General features: G+C 52.0%; 1 protein-coding gene across 6 annotated transcripts in view; it reads right to left on the bottom strand.

Annotated features, from left to right (window-relative positions):
- The window catches only part of MAP2K5 (mitogen-activated protein kinase kinase 5), a 271,177-nt gene that overhangs the window by 158,953 nt on the left and 91,318 nt on the right, over positions 1–20,906 (bottom strand). For all 6 annotated transcript variants that reach the window (XM_060175660.1, XM_060175659.1, XM_060175661.1 and 3 more), the window contains one exon: positions 12,027–12,066. In XM_060175660.1, the coding sequence (XP_060031643.1) occupies positions 12,027–12,066 (40 nt within the window). The remainder of the gene's footprint in view (positions 1–12,026; positions 12,067–20,906) is intronic.

Below are 20,906 nucleotides of genomic sequence, written 5' to 3' on the forward strand. Positions count from 1 at the left end.
GGCCCAGCAGAGCAGGGCAGAATCGACCTACCAAGAGCCTCCTGCCAGGCAGGCCCTCCTGTGTGCAGGGTGCCTGGGCCTTGTCCCGGGAAGGACCACTCTTTCCCTGACATTCCGGGGAAGGAGTCAGACGCTGCCAAGTAGCCAGCCCGGGTGTAGGCGGTGGTGCACCACGCACATTACAGGGCACAAGGACCTGGGTTCAAATCCCTGGTCCCCACCTGGGAAAGCTTCACGAGTGGTGAAGCAGGGCTGCAGATGTCTCTCTGTCTCTCTCCCTCTCTATCTCCCCCTCCTCTCAATTTCTGGCGGTGTCTATCCAATAAATAAAGATAATTTAATTTTTTTTTAAAGAGAGAATAGGGAAATATGGGGTTCCCCAAGTTGCCCCCTCCTGCCCCTCCCCAAGACGGCTAAATCTTTCAAACTAGAGGGAATCCGGACTTGTAGCCTATGATGGGGAAAAGGTTAAAGTGGGTCTGTGAGCTGAGCTACCTTGAAATTTCCCCGGCTCGCCCGCGCCCTCCACCCCCGACCCCCCAGGACCAGGAGGGATGAGTTGTCAAGTCAAATACTGGCAGTCGAGTGGCTGAATTATAATCTACTCCGAGCTCAACTTAAATTAGTGTGAGGCTATTAACATATACAGTATAACCACGGCCATTCATCACCGGCTGTCACTTCATTTATTTGTGGGAGAGGCGAGAGCTGCCCAAGGCCCGGGGAGCCGGGCGGTGGGTCAAATTAAGCCGCTATTCTGTTTTAATTCGCTCACTTAATCCCCGCCAACGTAACTGTCCTCAGAGTGCGTAAGTCAGAGGAAGTTTGGGAGGATGACGGTCTGTGTGCGAATGATGAATCAAACGGTCCGTTTAAACATGGGGTTCAAAGCAGCCGAAACCCGGGTGTCAGAGGGGGACTGTGGGCGCCCCCATGGAGCGGGAATGGCCTTCCTGGAGGTGGTGTTCTCCCCGTGAGGAGGTGAGTCTCCAGGAAACTGTGATGGCATAAGGAGGTTGTCCGCAATGGCTCGCAGGAGTTTTACCTGCTTTCTGCTCTACTTGCTGGAAACTATCTCCCACCACCCCCCAGCCCCCAGAACAAGTTCGAAACCTGTGTCCTGAGATACAGAGAGTCATCACCGGTGGCCTTTAAGATAAGAGGAACGGGACCAGGAGGTGGCAGATCTAGTCAGTCAAGCTCTACGGTGAGCAAGGACACAGGTTCAAGCCCCCCGGTCCCCACCTGCAGGGGGCAGCTTCAGGAGCGCTGAAGCAGGGCTGCAGGTGTCTCTGTCTCCCTCTCTCCCCTTTCCCTCTCAATTTCTGTCTCCAAAATAAATACACACACACACACACACTATATATATATATATATATATATATATATATATATATATATATATATTAAATAGAAGGAACATCATTTCCAAAAATGCTCACTTTGAGGTGCATGTTTTTCTTCTTTATCTCTTTCTTTCTCTCTCTCTTTTTTTTTCTTCCAGGGTTATTGCTGGGGCTCAGTGCCGGCAATATGAATCCATCGCTCCTGGTGGCCATTTTTTTTTTCTTCATTTTATTGGATAGGACAGAGAGAAACTGACATAGAAGGGGAGATAGAGAGGGAAAAAGAGAGATACCTGCAGACCCGCTTCATCACCTGTGAAATGACCCCCCCACCCCCTGCAGGTGGGGAGCCAGGAGCTCATACCAGGATTCTTACGGGGGTCCTTATGCTTCATTTTCAATTCCTGGCACCCTGAATTGCACCTTTTCCTAAAATCATTTCTCTTAAATAAAAATTCAGGGTCCAGGCAATGGCGCACCCAGTTAAGTGCACACATTACCAAGTGCAAGGACCCAGGTTTGAGGCCCTGCTCCCCACCTGCAGGGGGGAACCTTCAAAAGCGGTGAAGCTGGAGTCGGACGGTAGCGCAGCGGGTTAAGCGCAGGTGGCGCAAAGCACGAGGACCGGCATAAGGATCCTGGTTCGAGCCCCCGGCTCCTCACCTGCAGGGGAGTCGCTTCCCAGGCGGTGAAGCAGGTCTGCAGGTGTCTGTCTTTCTCTCACCCTCTCTGTCTTCCCCTCCTCTCTCCATGTCTCTCTGTCCTATCCAACAACAACAACATCAATAACAACTACAACAATAAACAACAAGGGCAACAAAAGGGAATTAAAAGAAATAATAATAAAAAGCGGTGAAGCAGGTCTGCAAGTGTCCTTCAGTCTTCCCTCTCTCCATCTCCCTCTTCTCTCAATTTCTCTCTGTCCTATTTAATACAAATCTGAAAGCAAAACAAATGGCTGCCAGGAGTAGCAAACGTGTGGCGCTGGCACAGAGCCCCAGCGATAACCCTGAGACAATAACACAATGACATGAAAATTCAGAGTGTTGTGGCGGGTAAGTGGTTCGCCTGACGGGGCATCGGCCTTGCCTACCTCAGGCTCTCTTCAGCGCCTGGCACCACGTGGAGCCCTGGTTTCTCCCTGTGTGTCTCAGGTGAAGTTCTCTCTCTCTCTCTCTCTCTCTCATACAGTAAAGTCCAGCTTTAATTAATCCAAAGTGTTTTTCTCCCTAGTTCGCCTGCTTTTAGAGCATCTGACCTGCACGGCCCAGGAGCTGGCGCAGTGGCCTGAGTGGGACATCTAAAACCCTGAGTTTCATCCCTGGCACTGTGCATGGCAGAGTTAATACATAAATCTTCTGTTAGCACATACATTTTCTTTTGAAATAAAATACTTCAAGTAGAGGGTCGGCTTAAGCGCACATAGTACGAAGAACAGGGACCCCCCAAGGATCCTTGTTTGAGCCCCCGGCTCCCCACCTGCAGGGGGGAAGCTTCACGAGGGATCGAGCAGGTCTGCAGGTGTCTGTCTGTCTCTCCCTCTGTCTTAGCCTCCCTTCTCAGTTTCTCTCTGTCCTATTGGAAAAGAAAAGAAAAGAATAGAAGAAAGAAGACAAGAAAAGGAAGGGAAGGGGAGGGGAGGGGAGGAAGGGAAGGGGAGGGGAGGGGAGGGAAGGGGAGGGGAGGGAAGGGGAGGAAGGGAAGGGGAGGGGAGGGAAGGGGAGGAAGGGAAGGGGAGGGGAGGGAAGGGGAGGAAGGGAAGGGGAGGGGAGGGAAGGGGAGGGGAGAGGAGGGGAGGGGGAGGGGGAGGGGAGGGCCTGCCAGAAGTGGTGGATCTGTAGTGCCAGCATCAAGCCCCAACAACTGGAGGCGAAATAAATAAAATAAAATACTTCACGTGCCATCTTCCCACCTTTGGCATCTGGAAAGAGAAGCAGCTGACCATGCCCTTTGTTTAGAAAAATAACATTTAGCGGCTGCACACAGCAGAGCATATACGCTATCCTGTGTAAGGACCTGGGTTCAAAGCCTAGTTCCCACCTGCTGGGGGGATGCTCGCAGGCCATGAAGCAGTAACGTGGAGGTCTCCCTCTCTCTTTCTCCGGCTCTCCTCCCCCTCCCAATTCATTTCTGTCATACCCGATTATATCATGAAAACATTGAAAATGCTTTTTTTTTTCTTCTGTGAGTAACACTTAGTAGGGCTGGAAGACAGCTCACCTTGTAAAGCACCACCTGCGATGCACAGGGGGCCAGGGGCTGAGCCCACACTGCACAGAAGCACTGTGCGACCTGAGAGGAACGGGAGGGGGCACTGCTCTGGTGTCTCTCCTCTCTCTGACTCTCCGAAACTAAAGGAGGAAAAAGGATGTCGCTGGGAGTGTGGCATAGCACTGCCACAGAGCCCTGGCACCAGGTATAAAGAGAAATATAAAAGAATAAATCGATAAACAAATAGGAGATTTAAAAAGTGACAATGGGAAATGTGAAATGAGCGACATGGGAGTGGGCAGAGGACAGTAGCAGATTCGGGACCGGCCCCCACTGCTCCCAGGGACGCCCAATGTGGGCCAGGTGTCCACCCAGCCGGCTGGGGAGGACAGACCCTCCTCCCCTCGGTGTCACCACCCCCCGAGACGTGGGCTGTGATTTGCTGCCCCTTGGTGTCCCTCTGTGAAGCCGGGCAGCCACTCCCACAGCTGAGGTCACCCAGAGGTCCCGGCGACACGCTTGAAGCCACACAGAAGCCCTGAGAGGGTCAGTGAGAGATCAGATGTGTGTCTCGCTCTTAACCTCTCATTCCGCCGAGGGAACCGTGGGCGAGAGCAATGGCCCATGGGAAGAGTGCTGCGGGGTGTCTGGTCGGAGAGCAGGGCCTGCTTTCCTCTGCTGCTGCCAGAGATGAATGGAGATGGCACTCAGCGTCGGGGCACAGGGCGTGCAAGCCCCAGCCCTCAGGAGCCCGGGTCAGCTCCCCGTCACAGACATGTGCCAAAGCTGGGGGCGGGAGGGGGGCTCTGGCCCTCTCTCTTTCAGGAAAAAAAAAAACAGACTCTTTTGTTTTTGCAGATTGAATGAAGGGTGGCTGGTCCACCTGGTAGGACATTTGCCTCACCACAGCACCACACGCAGCCGCACACACAGTACCACACAGCCAAAAACACACAGCCCCACACACGGCCCCACACACACGGCCCCACACACAGCCCCCCACACACGGCCCCCCACACAGCCCCACACATGGCTCCACACACAGCCCCACACACAATACCACACACAGCCCCACACACAATACCACACACAGCCCCACACACAATACCACACACAGCCCCACACACAGCCCCACACACAGCCCCATACAAGGCCTCACACAAAGACCCACACACAGCCCCACACAAGGCCCCACACACAATACCACACACAGCCCCACACACAATACCACACAGCCCCACACACAGTACCACACAGCCAAAAACACACAGCCCCACACACGGCCTCACACATAGCCCACACACGGCACCACAAACACAGCCCCACACACAGCCCCACACACAGCCCCACACACAGCGCCACACACAGCACTACACACAGCCCCACACAGCCCCCCACACACAGCGCCACACACAGCCCCACACACAGCCCCACACAGCCCCCCACACACAGCCCCACACACAGCGCCACACACAGCCCCACACACAGCCCCACACACAGCGCCACACACAGCCCCACACACACAGCGCCACACACAGCCCCACACACAGCCCCACACACAGCCCCACACACACAGCGCCACACACAGCCCCACACACAGCCCCACACACAGCCCCCCACACAGCCCCACACACAGCCCCCCACACACAGCCCCACACACAGCCCCACACACACAGCGCCACACACAGCCCCCCACACACAGCGCCACACACAGCGCCACACACAGCCCCACACACAGCCCCCCACACACAGCCCCCCACACAGCCCCCCACACACAGCCCCACACACAGCCCCACACACAGCCCCACACACAGCCCCACACACAGCGCCACACACAGCCCCACACACACAGCACCACACACAGCCCCCCACACACAGCCCCCCACACAGCCCCACACACACAGCGCCACACACAGCCCCCCACACACAGCGCCACACACAGCACCACACACAGCCCCACACACAGCCCCACACACAGCCCCCCACACACAGCCCCACACACAGCCCCCCACACAGCCCCCCACACAGCCCCCCACACAGCCCCACACACAGCCCCACACACAGCCCCACACACAGCCCCACACAGCCCCACACACAGCCCCACACACAATACCACACACAGCCCCACACACAGCCCCCCACACACAGCCCCACACACAGCCCCACACAGCCCCCCACACAGCCCCACACACAGCCCCACACCACATGGGAGCGCCCCGGTGCTGGGGCGAGTTCTGGGGCTGCGGCATCTTTCTCTGTCTGTGTGTCTGAATGAAAGCCAGAGTTGACTCAGGAGTGAGTGGTGAAGTCTCACCTGCATGAGACCCCAGCTCCAAGATAAATAAATAAGCAAGGATGGATGGGTGAATGAATGAACGAATGATTATTTATTTATTTGTCACCAGGGTTATCACTGGGGCTCGGTGCCAACACCACGAATCCACTGCTTCCGGTGGCTTTCTTTTTCTTTCCATTTTATTTGATAGGACAGAGAGAAACAGAGAGGGAAGGGGAAATAGAGAGAGGGCTGGGTGGTGGCGGACCGGGTTAAGTGCACACAGTACAAAGCACAAGGACCTGCACAGGGCTCTGGGTTCTAGCCCCAGATCCCCACCTGCAGGGGTTCCACTTCATCACTGGCATAGCAGGTCTGCAGGTGTCCTCCCCCCTCTGTTTCTCTGTCCTAGTCAATAAAAATGGGGAAAATATCCACCAGGAGCAATGGATTCGTAGTGCTGTCACCAAGCCCCAGAGATAACCCTGGAGAAGAGGAAGAAAGAAAGAAAGAAAGAAAGAAAGAAAGAAAGAAAGAAAGAAAGAAGGAAAGAAAGAAAGAAAGAAAGAAAGAAAGAAAGGAAGGAAGGAAGAAAGAAAGACAGACCCCTGCAGGCTGCTGAGTAATGGCAAGTCACACGAGGTCCTGGTGCTTCCTCAGAAAGAAGAAAACAAAACGGCTGCTGGGAAAGCTGACTTCCTAACCTAGGGCTGCAGCCCGGGAGAGCTGACTTCCTAACCTATGGGCTGCGGCCCGGGAGAGCTGACTTCCTAACCTATGGGCTGCGGCCCGGGAGAGCTGACTTCCTAACCTAGGGCTGCAGCCCGGGAGAGCTGACTTCCTAACCTATGGGCTGCGGCCCGGGAGAGCTGACTTCCTAACCTATGGGCTGCGGCCCGGGAGAGCTGACTTCCTAACCTAGGGCTGCAGCCCGGGAGAGCTGACTTCCTAACCTATGGGCTGCGGCCCGGGAGAGCTGACTTCCTAACCTAGGGCTGCGGCCCGGGAGAGCTGACTTCCTAACCTAGGGCTGCAGCCCGGGAGAGCTGACTTCCTAACCTAGGGCTGCGGCCCCGGGAGAGCTGACTTCCTAACCTATGGGCTGCGGCCCGGGAGAGCTGACTTCCTAACCTAGGGCTGCGGCCCGGGAGAGCTGACTTCCTAACCTATGGGCTGCGTCCCGGGAGAGCTGACTTCCTAACCTATGGGCTGCAGCCCGGGGAAAGCTGTTGAACTCTTCTGCGCCCCAGTTTCTGCACCTATAAAATGGGGTCTAGCAATGATGATAGTTCTCTTGCACTGAGGCAAGAAAACAGAAGTGAATTGCTTGGCAGAGCGTAAGTGACCACTCAGTCACAGCTTCGAGTTCTGAGACAGCTACTGACATGGCTGACAAGAGACAGAATTCGCCTCCAGACGACACTGGTGACAAGAAAGGAAGAGAGGGGAGTCGGGCCGTAGCGCAGCGGGTTAAGCGCACGTGGCACAAAACTCAAGGACCGGCGTGAGGATCCTGGTTCGAGCCCCCCCCCCTCCTGCAGGGGGTCGCTTCACAGGCGGTGAAACAGATCTGCAGGTGTCTGTCTTTCTCTCCCCCTCTGTCTTTCCCACCTCTCTCCATTTCTCTCTGTCCTATCCAACCACAACAACAACAATAATAACTACAACAATACAACAACAAGGGCAACAAAAGGGAATAAATAAATAAATATTAAAGAAAAAAAGAAGAAAGGAAGAGAGGGCCTGGAGAGAGCTCCCCGGGGTGAGGGAGCACCTCCTCAGCTGCGAGGACTCCAGACTGAGCCATGCCCAACCACATGGGAGCACCGTCAAAGCATCAGGGGAAGTTCCACGGATGGGGCTATGCTTCTGTGGGGTCTCTCCTAATCTCTGTCTCCGTCAGAAGCTAATGGAGAGAAATAAAATAAGGGGGGAAAGCCCACTGGGAGCTGTGGGACCTTATTAATTAATTAATTAATTGATAAGTGCAAGACCCAACTCTATGCTATCCACTAGACATCCATTTCTCTCTCTCTCTCTCTCTTTTCTTGCCTCCAAGGTTATTGCTGAGGCTCAGTGTCAGCACTACAAATCCACTGTTCCTGGCAGAGCAGCCATGGTGGGGACGCCCCACTCTCTGAAGGGAGGCTGGCCAGACTGCTCTGCCCCTCGAGGAAGACGGGTCCTGACATGAGCACAGCCTAGAACGTTCCCAGCTGTGGCCATGTGCTGTGCGTTCAGACTGACAGGGACTCGGAGGCCACACAGGCCCCTGTGCTGAATGTGAACAGACACGGGCACCGGGTCAGATCAGTGGGGTTTACAGTTAATGGTATTTATAGACTTTCCTCATGTTTGGGAGCTACTCTCTGTCCTGACCCAGCTCTCTAGGCCTATTCTCAACTCTGACACCATCTTCCCGGACAAGACTTTAGTCCACCTGCATGTTAGCTGTCAGGCTCAGGCAAAGATTACTCAAGTCATGGGCCCCTAAAATACCTAAATTAGACTTCCTGGCTTCTTCCCACACGAAGATCCCTAGTTCCATCTGCTCCATTCCTACCTCTGGGTTCCTGTTTATTAAATAACTTGTCCTGCTTTCTTTCTTTTTTTTAAAATTATTTATTTATTTTCCTTTTTGTTGCCCTTGTTGTTTTATTGTTGTAGTTATTATTGTTGTTATTGACGTCGTTGTTGGCTAGGACAGAGAGAAATGGAGAGAGGAGAGGAAGGCAGAGAGGGGGAGAGAAAGACAGACACCTGCAGACCTGCTTCACCGCCTGTGAAGCGACTGCCCTGCAGGTGGGGAGCCAGGGGCTCAAACCGGGGTCCTTGTGCTTCGCGTCACGTGTGCTTAAGCCGCTGCGCCACCGCCCAACTCCCCCTTGTCTTGCTTTCTAGCTTAACTGCCTTTCAGTCACCAAGTTGCAGATGCTACCATGATGCCATCCTGCCCTCCCTGGACAGATGCCCTCACCCATGTGTCCTGGAGCCTCCCCTCCCCAGAGCCCTGCCCCGCTAGGGACAGACAGAGACAGGCTGGGGGTGTGGATCCACCTGCCAACACCCATGTCTAGCAGAGAAGCAATGACAGAAGCCAGAACGCCCGCCTTCTGCACTCCATCAAGAATGCTGGTCCATGCTTCCAGAGGGATAAAGAGTAGGGCAGCTTCCAGTGGAGGGGATGGGACAGGGAACTCTGGTGGTGGGGACTGTGTGGAACTGTACCCCTGTGATCTTACAATCTTGTTCATCATTATTAAATCACTAGTTAAAAAAAAATTTTAAAAGACATCTATCTCAACCACAAAGACAAAGCATATGACCATGACAGCACCTTGGGGGACACGTTCGGGCTGCTAAGTGGGCTTGTGTAACCCTGTCACTTGCCAGCACAACACACACAGCACAAGGAGGCAGGGTTATTGAAATGAAAGGACTGTTCTGGGCGCCAAATTAATAAACCCAAGGCTACATGACGCTAACACCAGTCAAAATAAAGCCAGCATCTGAGTGAAGTGAGCTAGTGAAGCAGAGGGCCACGGTGGCAGCAACTTACTCAGTGATCCATCTGGGCTCAAGATTATATTTGGGCCCAAGACTCCCACAGGCACCAAAGGCATCACCACCCCCACATCCCAAACCAACTTGGAAAGATCTGGGGCTGGGTGGCGGAACACCTGCTCGAGCGCACATGTTACAGTGCACAAGGACCCAGGTTCAAGCCCCCAGTCCGCACCTGCAGGGCGAAAGCTTCTCGAGTGGTTTGGCAGGGCTGCAGGTGTCTCTCTGTCTCTCTCTATTGCGCCCTCCCCCCTCAGTTTCTGTCTGTCTCTGCCAAATAAATAAAGACCTCTAAAACTGCAAGGGAAACAGACAAATCCACAATTGTCGGGGATTTCAATGCCTCTCTTTCAGTACGATGTAAAACGAGCATGTAAAAATCAGTCAAGATACAGAAATTCTGAATGACGACGGTATCAGCCAACTGATCTGATGCTTCTGCACCACCCAGACGGCAGAGCACACCAGTTCTTGCCATGTGTGGACAAGCAAACAAATAGAGCATCCTATCAAGAGGCTTTACAAGTGAACGTCGGTAAATTTAGAACAATCCCAATGACACAAAGTGTGTTCTCTGACCAAAATGTATTGACCTTTTCCCCCCAAACAATCTATTTTATGAGAGAAAGTGAGGGCAGAAAGAAAGACGCAGGGACTTGCGCCTGCCTGTGATGGAAACCGGGGCTTCTGAAGGCTTCTGCCCGTCCTGTGCTCTGACAGGCTGTGCCGTCACCCTTGTCCTGATCGCACAGTTTAGGTCAGAAATCACTAGCAGAAAAGATAAGTGGACAGCCCCTGGGTATGTGGGAATGAATCAACACTCTTCTAAGCTCTGATGGGAAACTTCTCCTGTGCGGACAAATGGCAGATCTCTTCCTTCTGGGACTCAGGCTTCATACAAGGGACGTGCTTTTGCCCTGGCTGCCCAGACGCCCGGGATCCAACGCCACACCTACTCTTCAAGCACACCTACTCTCCATGCATTCAGCTCAGCCCGAGCAGCTGGCACACGAGTCTGCAGACTCCGGGGCGACAGAGAACACGATACGCTTGTCGTCAGTCTGGGCTGCTGAGTCGTGTGATCGTAAACTCAGTGTTTGCATGTACTGGGAGTCTCTGTTAGCTCTTTTTAAATGTGTTGCCTCTGCAAGATGGCTTTCACTCCTTTCCAGAAACAGCTCCTAGGTCTCCTCCAAATTATCTCACAGAACAAGCTTATGACTCACAATTCAAAGCACATGAAGTCATATCAATTACAAAACATTTGCCAAGACAAAAACAAGCAAACAAAACCCAATAGTTGCTTTGGATGACTGACTGCAGTGCGCCCCTCTCCTGGAGTAAATCACCCAGAGCCAAACGTCTAAATATGTGGCTGGCTAGTAACGGACCAGCTAAGTTGAACTACCCACTGCAGGGGCCGGGTGGTGGCTCACCCAGTTAAGCATACCTGCTACCATGCACAAGGACCCGGGTTCAAGCCCTCAGTCCCCGTCTACAAGAGGGGAAGCTTGTGGAGCAGGGCTGCAGGTGTCTCTCTGCTTCCTCTTTCTCCCCTTCCCTCTCAATTTCTGTCAGTCTCTAACCAACAAATAAAAAAAAGAAAGGGAGAGAGAAAGGAAGGGAGGGAGGATGGGAGGGAGAAAAAGACCCCTCTGCAGCCTTTCATCTGGGCACAGCCCCTTCATCGCTTTCTTTCTGCTTCTCATGTAGCGCCAGTAGTAAACCCAGGGTCTTGTGTGTGCACGTGGGTGCTCTCCCTAGATGCATCACTTCATTTTTAAACTTTATTTATTTGTTGGATAGTGACAGTCAGAAACTGAGAGGGACAGGGGTGATAGGGAGAGAGACAGAGAGACACCTGCAGCCCTGCTTCATCACTTGTGACGCTTTCCCCCTGCAGGTGGGGACCGGGGACTCGAACCTGGGTCCTTGTGCCCTGTAACATGTGCGCTCAACCAGGTGCGCCACTACCCGGCCCCAAGATGCAACATTTTAATTCTTTATTTTTTAATTTATTTTTATTTATTTATTTTTTGCTTCCAGGGTTATTGCTGGGGCTCAGTGCCTGCACCATGAATCCACTGCTCCTGGAGGCCATTTTCCCCCCCTTTTGTTGCCCTTGTTGTAGCCTTGTTGTGGTCATTATTGTTATTGTTGATGTCGTTCGTTGTTGGATAGGCCAGAGAGAAATGGAGAGAGGAGGGGAAGACAGAGAGGGGGAGAGAAAGACAGACACCTGCAGACCTGCTTCACCGCCTGTGAAGCGACTCCCCTTCAGGTGGGGAGCCGGGGGCTCGAACCGGGATCCGTACGCCGGTCCTTGTGCTTTGCACCACCAGGTGCTTAAACCGCTGCGCTACCGCCCGACCCCCTTAATTCTTTATTTTTGAGAAAGTGAGAAGTGAGTGGGAGAGAGGAGAGACCCCACAACATGGCTCCACCACCCAGAGCCCCCCTGGTACAATCCGTGTGCCCCCACATGGGCCATGTTGGGGCTTGAACCCAGAGCTCTCTGCACAGTATAGAGTGAGCTACGTCCCGCCTCCCAGACCATCTCAGTGACCCACACTAACAGGGAGGACAAGGAGGCGGTGAGGGCCTCAAGAACTCCCGTGGATGGCACTTACCTTCACAGCTAAGGTCTTGCCGCTGGGGACGTGGTATGCTCTGTGGAGAGAGAGAAGGTCACAGGGTCAGTGGGCGTCACCAAACACCCTACAAAGGGTGAAGGACACACATGTCAGGTGGCCACACCTGCAGGGACACATGCCTGATGCCCTCAGAGAAAAGGCTATGTCTGTAGTTCACATGCTACAATTATTAAAAACAAGCCAACCCACGAGCTCTGGAGTTCCGGCATACCCTGCAGCCAGGAAACAGTTTCTCCTTTTGTGTCTTGTTGGGAAATTGCGCAGATGTGGTTGAACACTGGCAGGGCCCACAACCCACCATATTTCCATGCAAGTATTATTATTTACATACCAATCTTCTGCTCTGTCTTATAAATGACTAAAGGTCTCCCCATCACGTCATCCCCTCAGGGTGTTGCTAATTCCCGCCAGTTAAAACCATCGCAACAGGTGCTAAGGACGCTTGCACCTTCCCAGCATGCCTTCTGCCTCTCTCCACCCCCTTTCCTAGCCATTTCCGTTTGCAACTTGCCACTTCCGGTTTTACCCCATAAAACCCGCTTCTGTTCCTGGTTTCGCTCTTTTCTCTCCCACTTCCCAACCTGGAGAAGGGCTGGCGTGCAGAGTGGGAGGCGGCCATTTCGGTTTGGCGCCATGTGGCTTAACCCGCTGTGCTCACGCCCGACTCTGGGACGCTCCCGTGTGAATAAAGAATTGTATTACCACACCGCCACGAGTTCCTGGATCCCCTCTCCCGCCCGCGAAGCTAGACTGGCAGTGTCTCATGGTTGAGAAGTAAAACTATGTTACACTCACGGAGAACAGGTTAAAGAGCGCACGGCTCTCTACGTAAAATTTTGTATTTGTTATTAACAGTATGTTACAAGGTTGTGAGATTACAATGGATATAGGTAGCGCCACACCACACCCACCGCCTCCCAGAGAGAACCACCAGAGTCCTCACAAGTCGTAGAAACAGTTTGCTTCCTTCTGTTTTTTGGTTCCTTTATTTTTGCAAGTTCATGTAGGACTCTTAAGTTCTGCACACGAGTGAAACCATCTGGTCGTTTCATCTCTTCACTTACTCCGCTAAGCACAGTCACCTCCAGTTCCATCCTTTTTGTCTCCGCAAACACATTATCATTTTTAATGACTGCAGAGCAGTATCCCATGAAATATATATCCCTTAATTTTTAAAAATTTGTTATTACCTTTACTTACTGAGCAGAGACAGCTAGAAATTGAGAGGGAAGGGGGAGATAGAGAGGAAGAGAGAGCGAGAGACCTGCAGCCCTGCTTCACCACTTGTGAAGCTTCCTCCCTGTAGGTGGGGACCAAGGGCTTGAACCCAGGTCCTTGTGCGCTCAACTAGGTGTGCCACCACCCGGCCCTGTCCCATAACTCCTTTAGCCCGTCGCCTGTCGATGGGCGTTTGGGCTGCTTCCACTCTTTGGCTATCGTAGATATTGTAGCTATGAGCACGGGCACATGTGTCCCTTCTAACCAGTGTTTCAGTATGAAAGAGCACAAGTCGTCAATCATCTGTTCTCCAGAAATATTTCCCAGGCACACAGGTTCCCCCCAAAAAAGTGGGGGGTTCAGTGTCCACAGATGGCCGATTAAGTAGCTTCCAGACCTCAAGTTATCGCCGGCTTTTCAGCTCTCGGTAAGTCCTAAGCTAATGCTGATCACACACCCACGGCACTGCCTTCCTTACATTCCTGCTTTTCACAGGCAAGAGTGACGTGTCCCCAAGGCCTGAGCTCTGTGTCCACCACCTTCACACAAGCCTTGAGGGGAGGCTGCAAGGACAGAGAAGCCGTTTGGTCCCGTGACACAAACTTAGTCACTATCAGGACTGGATGTTGAACCGACTTCCTGGCTCCAGTGACCGAGCGTGCGGGTGCTGCCCTTACAAGCCTCCCCACCCCCACCCCTAGCCCTCTGCTAAGCTCTGCCCAGGGTCACACCAAAGGGGAGGCCTTTCAGCTACAGAGCAGGCAAGACAGCTCACCCGAGTTATGAGCACGGCCCATGTCTGGGCCCGACCATCACCACACCAGGGACTCTGGGCAGTGGTATCGTCGTACCTCCTCTCACTTTGTCTCGGCCTCTCTTTTTAAGAAGAAAAGTGCAGGTCTCTTTCTCTCTCCTCTCTGTCTCCCCTTCCTCTCTCAATTTGTCTCTGTCCTGTCCAATAAACTGGAAAACATGGCCTCCAGGAGCAGTGGATTCATAGTGCCAGCACTAAGCCCCAACGATAACCCTGGAGGCAAAAAAAAAAAAGTCAGCTATGGCGGTGAAGCCCCAGCAATGACCAAAAAAATTAAGGGGCCAGGCAGTGGTGCACCTGGCTAAGAGCACACATTGTGCTGTGCAAGGACCTGGCTTCAAGCCCCCGGTCCCCACCTGCAGGGGGAAAGCTTCGCGAGTGGTGAAGCAGGGCTGCAGGGGTCTCTCTGTCTCTCTCCCCTCACTACCACCTCCTCCCTTCTCAATTTCTCTCTGTCTCTGTCTAATATAAATAAATCATTAAATTTTTTTTAAAAAAATTACGTGAAAGCTCCATAGAGAACAGCTCGGCATTGTCAAGATGATCTCAAAGAGCAGAGAACTAGCGAAGGCCTGGGAGACAAAGCCAAGAGGCCACCACAGACCTGCCTGCTTGGCTCCGGCCGGAGGCTCACCCCCCTCCCAAGCTGGTACTGCTCAGTTTCTTTTCTGAGTCCATTTTTTTTTTAATGGATTTATAATATATGTCATATTGGAAACTTTGGCAACTTAATTAGCTTGTCAAGAAAGCTGATCTCAAGGGCACGTGGTGCAAAGCGCAAGGACCGGCATAAGGATCCCGGTTCGAGCCCCCAGCTCCCCACCTGCAGGGGAGTCGCTTCACAGGCGGTGAAGCAGGTCTGCAGGTGTCTGTCTTTCTCTCCCCCTCTCTGTCTTCCCTCCTCTCTCCATTTCTCTCTGTCCTGTCCAACAACGATGACATCAATAACAACAACAATAACTACAACAACTATTAAAAAAAAAAAAAAAAGAAAGCTGATCTCTCTACCAAAAGAAAGGTGTCCTGCTTCCAAGTGGGCTGGAAGCTGAGTCTTCATGACTCAATGATGACACACGCTGACCCAGCCGTGGACGTCTGGGTTGGATTTCGAGCATCAGAGGCACTGCGTGGCTTGGCTGATGGAGCAAGGACTCAACGTGTCATCTTCAAGGACGAGGCAGGAAGCGGCCCAGTGTGTCCCCTGGTATCTACCTGGGGAGGGCCCGGAATGGACCTCCTCCCAGCGGCTGCTACAGCTGACTCGCCTGGACCTTCCCGGACACCTTAACTGTAAAGCGGTTGACGACATTTCCGTGGAGGCTCTGGTCACACCAGATGACAACGGCACAGCTCTGCATTGTTGTGATTAACGGCTAACACCTCCAAGTGGCTTGTGCTGGCCACAGTGATCACCGGTTCCCTGAGGGCAGGGAGGACGCACTGGGAGGACGCGCTGGGAGGAGATATCATTAGTGCTGAGTCCAGGAGAGTTCTGTTTCCTTTGGGACAGGTCACAGACCTGCTGGGGAACAGACCCAGGCCCCAGGACTGAGCAAGCAAAGTTTTCAAGTAGGAAAAGCTACCATACTGCTGTAAATTTCTTTTTTTTTTTTTGCCTCCACGGTTATTACTGGGGCTCAGTGTCTGCACCACAAATCCACTGCTCCTGGCGGCCATTTGTTTCCCCCGTTCTATTTGATAAGACAGAGAGAAATTGAGAGAGGAGGAGGAGACAGAGAGGGAGAAAGACAGAGAGACACCTGCAGCCCTGCTTCACCACTCGTGAAGCTTTCCCCCTGCAGGTGGGGAGCGGGGGCTTGAACCTGAGTCCTCAGGATGATGTGGGTGATGTGTGTGCTTAACCAGGTGAGCCACCGCCTTTATGACTCTGTTTTCTACTTTTCCCACTCTCTCTCCATGGACTGCAGTTGACTATTCTCTCTTCATTTCCCTGTTGTACAGTTTTATATTCCGTTCACTCTTCATGGTCACCTTAATTTTTAGCAGTCACACGTCTGACTAGTACAGCAAATCGCTATTCTAGCCTCCTCTCAAACAACAGACCGGTTTTATAAGGCCTCGGCTTCAGTCAGCCCTCCTCAGCTAGTGCATCACGTCACCTAGAGCTTTTTTCTCACTTCCTGTTGACAGTCCTACATTAACACTTTCTGTGGTCATCTCCTGGAAACCTACAGACTTATCTGAATATCCTCATTTTGTGCTTCACTTTATTCTTCTTTGATTTCCATTTCTCTCTACCTAAAGTAGTTTTCTAGGAGACAAATGAACTCTCTGCTTCCCTCTTTCTGCCTACTCATAAACATGTATATCCTTTTACATTCATTTCTGAATATATACTTATTTTGCCCTCACTCTTTAATCACTGAATTGAGATAATTATTTCTTTTCTCCTTCTCCTTCTCCTTCTCCTCCTTCTTCTTTTTATTGCCTCCAGGTTATTGCTGGGGCTCGGTGCCTGCTCCATGAACCCACTGCTCTGCTCCTGAAGGCTACTTTTTTAAAAGAATTTTTGAAATATTTATTTATTTACTCCCTCTTGTTGCCCTTGTTGTTTTATTGCTGTAGTTATTATTGTTGTTGTTGATGTCATCGTTGTTAGATAGGACAGAGAGAAATGGAGAGAGGAGGAGAAGACAGAGGGGAGAGAGAAAGATAGACACCTGCAGACCTACTAAAAAAAAAAAAAAAGCACAGTAAGCCCAAGGATTGGCGTAAGGATCCCGGTTTGAGCCTCTGGCTCCCCACCTGCAGGGGGGTCGCTTCACAGGCGGTGAAGCAGGTCTGCAGGTTCTCTTTCTCTCCCCCTCTGTCTTCCCCTCTTCTCTCCACTTCTCTCTGTCCTGTCCAACAAAGATGACATCAGTAACAACAACAACAATAATAACTACAGCGATAAAACAATAAGGGCAACAAAAGGGAATAGATAAATATTTTTAAAAATTTAAAAATAAGTAAAAAGAGAGAGAGAGAAAGGAAGGGAGGAAGGGAAGAAGGCAGGCTTGAACCTGGATCCCTGCACACTATAATGTGTGCGCTTAACAAAGTATACCACCACCTGTCCCCAACATAGAATCCTTACCTTGGCCATAGATGACTGCAGTGACGGAAGATGGGGGGGAAGCTCTAAGAAGGTCACCCCTAGAAATCTGCACAGGAGTTGAGGTATGACACAAGACTGGGGGCCGGGCGGTGGCGCACCTGGCTGAGCGCACGTTACAGCGCACAAGGACCTGGGTCCCAGCCCCTAGTCCCCACCTGCAGGGGGAAAGCTTTGCAAGTAGAGAAGCAGGGCTGCAGGTGTCTCTGTGTCTCTCTATCTCCCCCTTCCCTCTGGATTTCTGGCTGTCTCGATCCAATAAATAAACAAATAATAAGGATCATACAAGACCACGTAGTGGTCTTGGAGCTGGAAGAGGAGGAACAGGTACCGAAGGCTCTGGCTAGAGAGAATGTGGGAGACGCGGACCTGAAGATGTCAGGCAGACACACCGCCCTAAACGACAGAGTGCTGGGATGTATCTGCAGAATCCGTGGACCCCCATGCTACAGTCCTGCTCTCTAAGCTCCAGGAAGCCAACGAGGCAATGCAAACGGGGTGCTAGGATTGGGGGGAGGAGACGGGGATCTGGTGAATGGTGTGTCCGAGACTCCGGTGTTGGCTAATCGTCTCCCCTCCGGCCCGGCGCGACGGCGCGCACAGAGCAGCTTCTCAAACAGCTGCCAGGCTTCCGAAGCAACACTTGGCAGCAGGCAGGCAGATCTCCCTTCCTTTCCCCAACTCCAATATGACTCTAGCGAGGAGACGGTGGGGACATCTCCATATTGCCTCCAAGAGAGGCCTCAGCCCTTTACAGCCTCAACCAAACCAGCATCTCACTGCCCCACAGGAAGTCAGCACCCTTCAAGCCCCCAATGCGCCTCCCTCCCGGATCTGCTGTGATAGACTAGCATCCACTGGGCCTTCACCCTCTCCCTTCCTCGGTCTCCTTTCTTAGCTCCATCTGCGAGTGTGGCCGTCCCCTGTTCCTCCTGCTCCTTCTGAACATGAGGTTACTTCTCTGCTCCACTTCTGGAGACTTTAAAGACGGCCAGAGGCCATCTCACCAACATTCATTTGGGTTCCCGTTTAATAAACAATTTTTCCTGCTTTACATCTTACCACCTAACAGCTGCTGCTACCATGACACTATCCTGATCTCCTTGGGTCCCACCTCCCCGGAGCCCTGCCCACTAGGGAAAGACAGACACAGGCTGGAGGGATGGATCCACCTGCCAACACCCATGTCCGGTGGAGAAGCAATTACAGAAGCCAGAACTCCCACCTGCTGCTCCCCATAAAGAATCTTGGTCCAAACAGGGGTAGATAGCATAGTTATGCAAAGAGACTCTCGTGCCTGAGGCTCCAAAGACCCAGGTTCAATCCCCCGCACCACCATAAGCCAGAGCTGAATAGTGCTCTGGTAAAAAAAAAAAAAATAATAATAATAATCTTGGTCCATACGCCCAGAAGGATAAAGAATAGGGAAGCTTGCAATGGAGGGGATGGAACACTGAATTCTGGTGGTGGGAACTGTGTGGAATTGTACCCCTGTTATCTTACAATCTTCTTAATTATTATTAAACCACAAATAAAAAATTAAAGATAATATATTTGAAAAAAGTCATAAAAGTTCTGCACACACACAGGCTAAGGCCTGGCCCATGTCTGCAGCCCAGCTGGCCCCCCGTACACAAACGCAAACGCAAACGCGCCCTAAGATGGCTTGCATCAGTATCTCGCAGTCTTTACCAAAACTGTTATGCTTAGAATTTCAAATTCTAAAAGAACCAAAAGAAAAAATAAATCTGTGAGTTGTCCCAGCTGACTCCTGTTTGCAAAATAAATAACCTGGAGCTGCTGACACATCTTCTGACAGCGTGTGCAAGCTCCCACAGTCCCAGCCTGTGTCTAACTTTCCCGGCACCGTTTTGCATGTCAATTTCTGGACCCTCCCTATCAGATTACTTCACATGGTGAGCAAAAGGAAGTTACAGTGAGGAGTCTCTGGCAAGCCAGCGCTTGGGAAGTAGGCTACGGTGTAAGCACAGAATGCGGACCCTGAGGACTATCTCAAGTCTCTCGCTCTTGCTCTCGTGTTCTAACATGACAGGATGACATGTGATTATGTCTTAACGGTTAGCATAGTGGTCATCAAAGGAGTAGGGGAATCTCCTCTTCCCTCTTGGGAGGAGGGTCTCAAAAGTGATTTGCACTACAATTTTTAATCACAATGGCAAAGAAAGAACACTGAGGTGCCCTAGTGTGTCCTGGAGCCCCCCTCCCCAGAGCCCTGCCCCACTAGGGAAAGACAGAGACAGGCTGGGGGTGTGGATCCACCTGCTAACGCCCATGTCCAGCGGAGAAGCAATTACAGCAGCCAGAACTCCCACCTTCTGCTCCCCCATAAAGAATTTGGGTCCATAATCCCTGAGGGCAAGAAATTAGGGGAAGATGACCAGAGCTCTGAACCCCAATTCCATCAGGGCCTGCCGGGCGAGCGTGAGGCTGTTTCTTCCCGGGTATGTGCTCTCTGGGCCGGAGCCAACCTGGCTGCTGCTCACTCAGCGAGGCGGGAGAGAGACCAGGAACTCGTGGCGGAGCAGGAACGCAGTGCCAGGCCTTTACTGATCAGAGACTACGCTTTCATATATTTTTTACCGGAAGTGGCAAGTCAGAAACGGAAATGGCTAGGAAAGGGGTTGGAGAAAAGGAAAGAGCAGGCTAATGGTAGAACCTTAGCAACTGTTGTGAAGGTCTTAACCAGTGGGATTAATTAATACCCTGAAGGCAGGGCAGGTCTCGAGGTAGAAAGAAGATAGATCAGGCAAAACAATGATGATGCAAATAGGCCACAGTGTCAGCAATGGAGGATGGAGCAGGGGGGCTGTCTGACAAGGACCCAGAAAGAGAAGAGGAAAAAATAAATAAAACAAAAGGAAGGACAGTCAGAAGTTGTAATTGTGACTTAGAAAGGAAGAGAAGGCAGGACCACGGGAAAAGACGGGCAAATATATATAAATATAGATAGGTAGCTACAGAAATAACAGTCAGCCCGTATCTGATCTTGGAAGAACCACTGCAGTTTCCAGTTGAGGGAATGGGGACATGGATCTCTGGTGGTGGGGGTGGCGTGGAGTTAGTTATGTCCCTGTTGTATTCTGATTTTGTAAATCAATATCAAATTAATAAAATATTATAAAAGTAAAGGACCCTGAGGTGACAGTGTTGCCACCTGTGAGGATGGCACAGGTGTCGTCTTGTGCTCCTGAGCACGATCCTCCGGAGCAGACGGGTGGCACGGGTACACAGTGGCCCTGAGGACTGTGGACCAGGTGTTGTCCGTGGGGGGGACTCTCCAAATGAACAGGAAACTTAAGGAAATAATTCAGTCACTGAAATGGCGAAAGCTGTAGCCAGCAGCTGACTGGAGGAACCCCCGGCAATTCAAAAGGGACAGGGGTGGCCCAGGTGGACAGGAAGGCTGTGATGTTTGTTTCCGTTGGTCCTTGAGTCTCTGAGAAGGATACGTCAGGAGGTGTGGAAGAAGGGGATCAGAGGCCAATTCAGGAGAGGCACAAACACCCTGACTGGTGCTAGTTCCTGTCAGGCTCTTAAAAGCAACTTTCTGGGGGGTCGGGCGGCAGCGCAGCAGGCTAAGCGCACGTGGCGCAAAGCACAAGGACCGGCATGAGGATCCCGGTTCGAGCCCCCGGCTCCCCACCTGCAGGGGAGTCGCTTCCCAGGCGGTGAAGCAGGTCTGCAG

Source organism: Erinaceus europaeus, chromosome 16 (assembly GCF_950295315.1).
Source record: "Erinaceus europaeus chromosome 16, mEriEur2.1, whole genome shotgun sequence".
NCBI classification, from domain to species: domain Eukaryota; kingdom Metazoa; phylum Chordata; class Mammalia; order Eulipotyphla; family Erinaceidae; genus Erinaceus; species Erinaceus europaeus.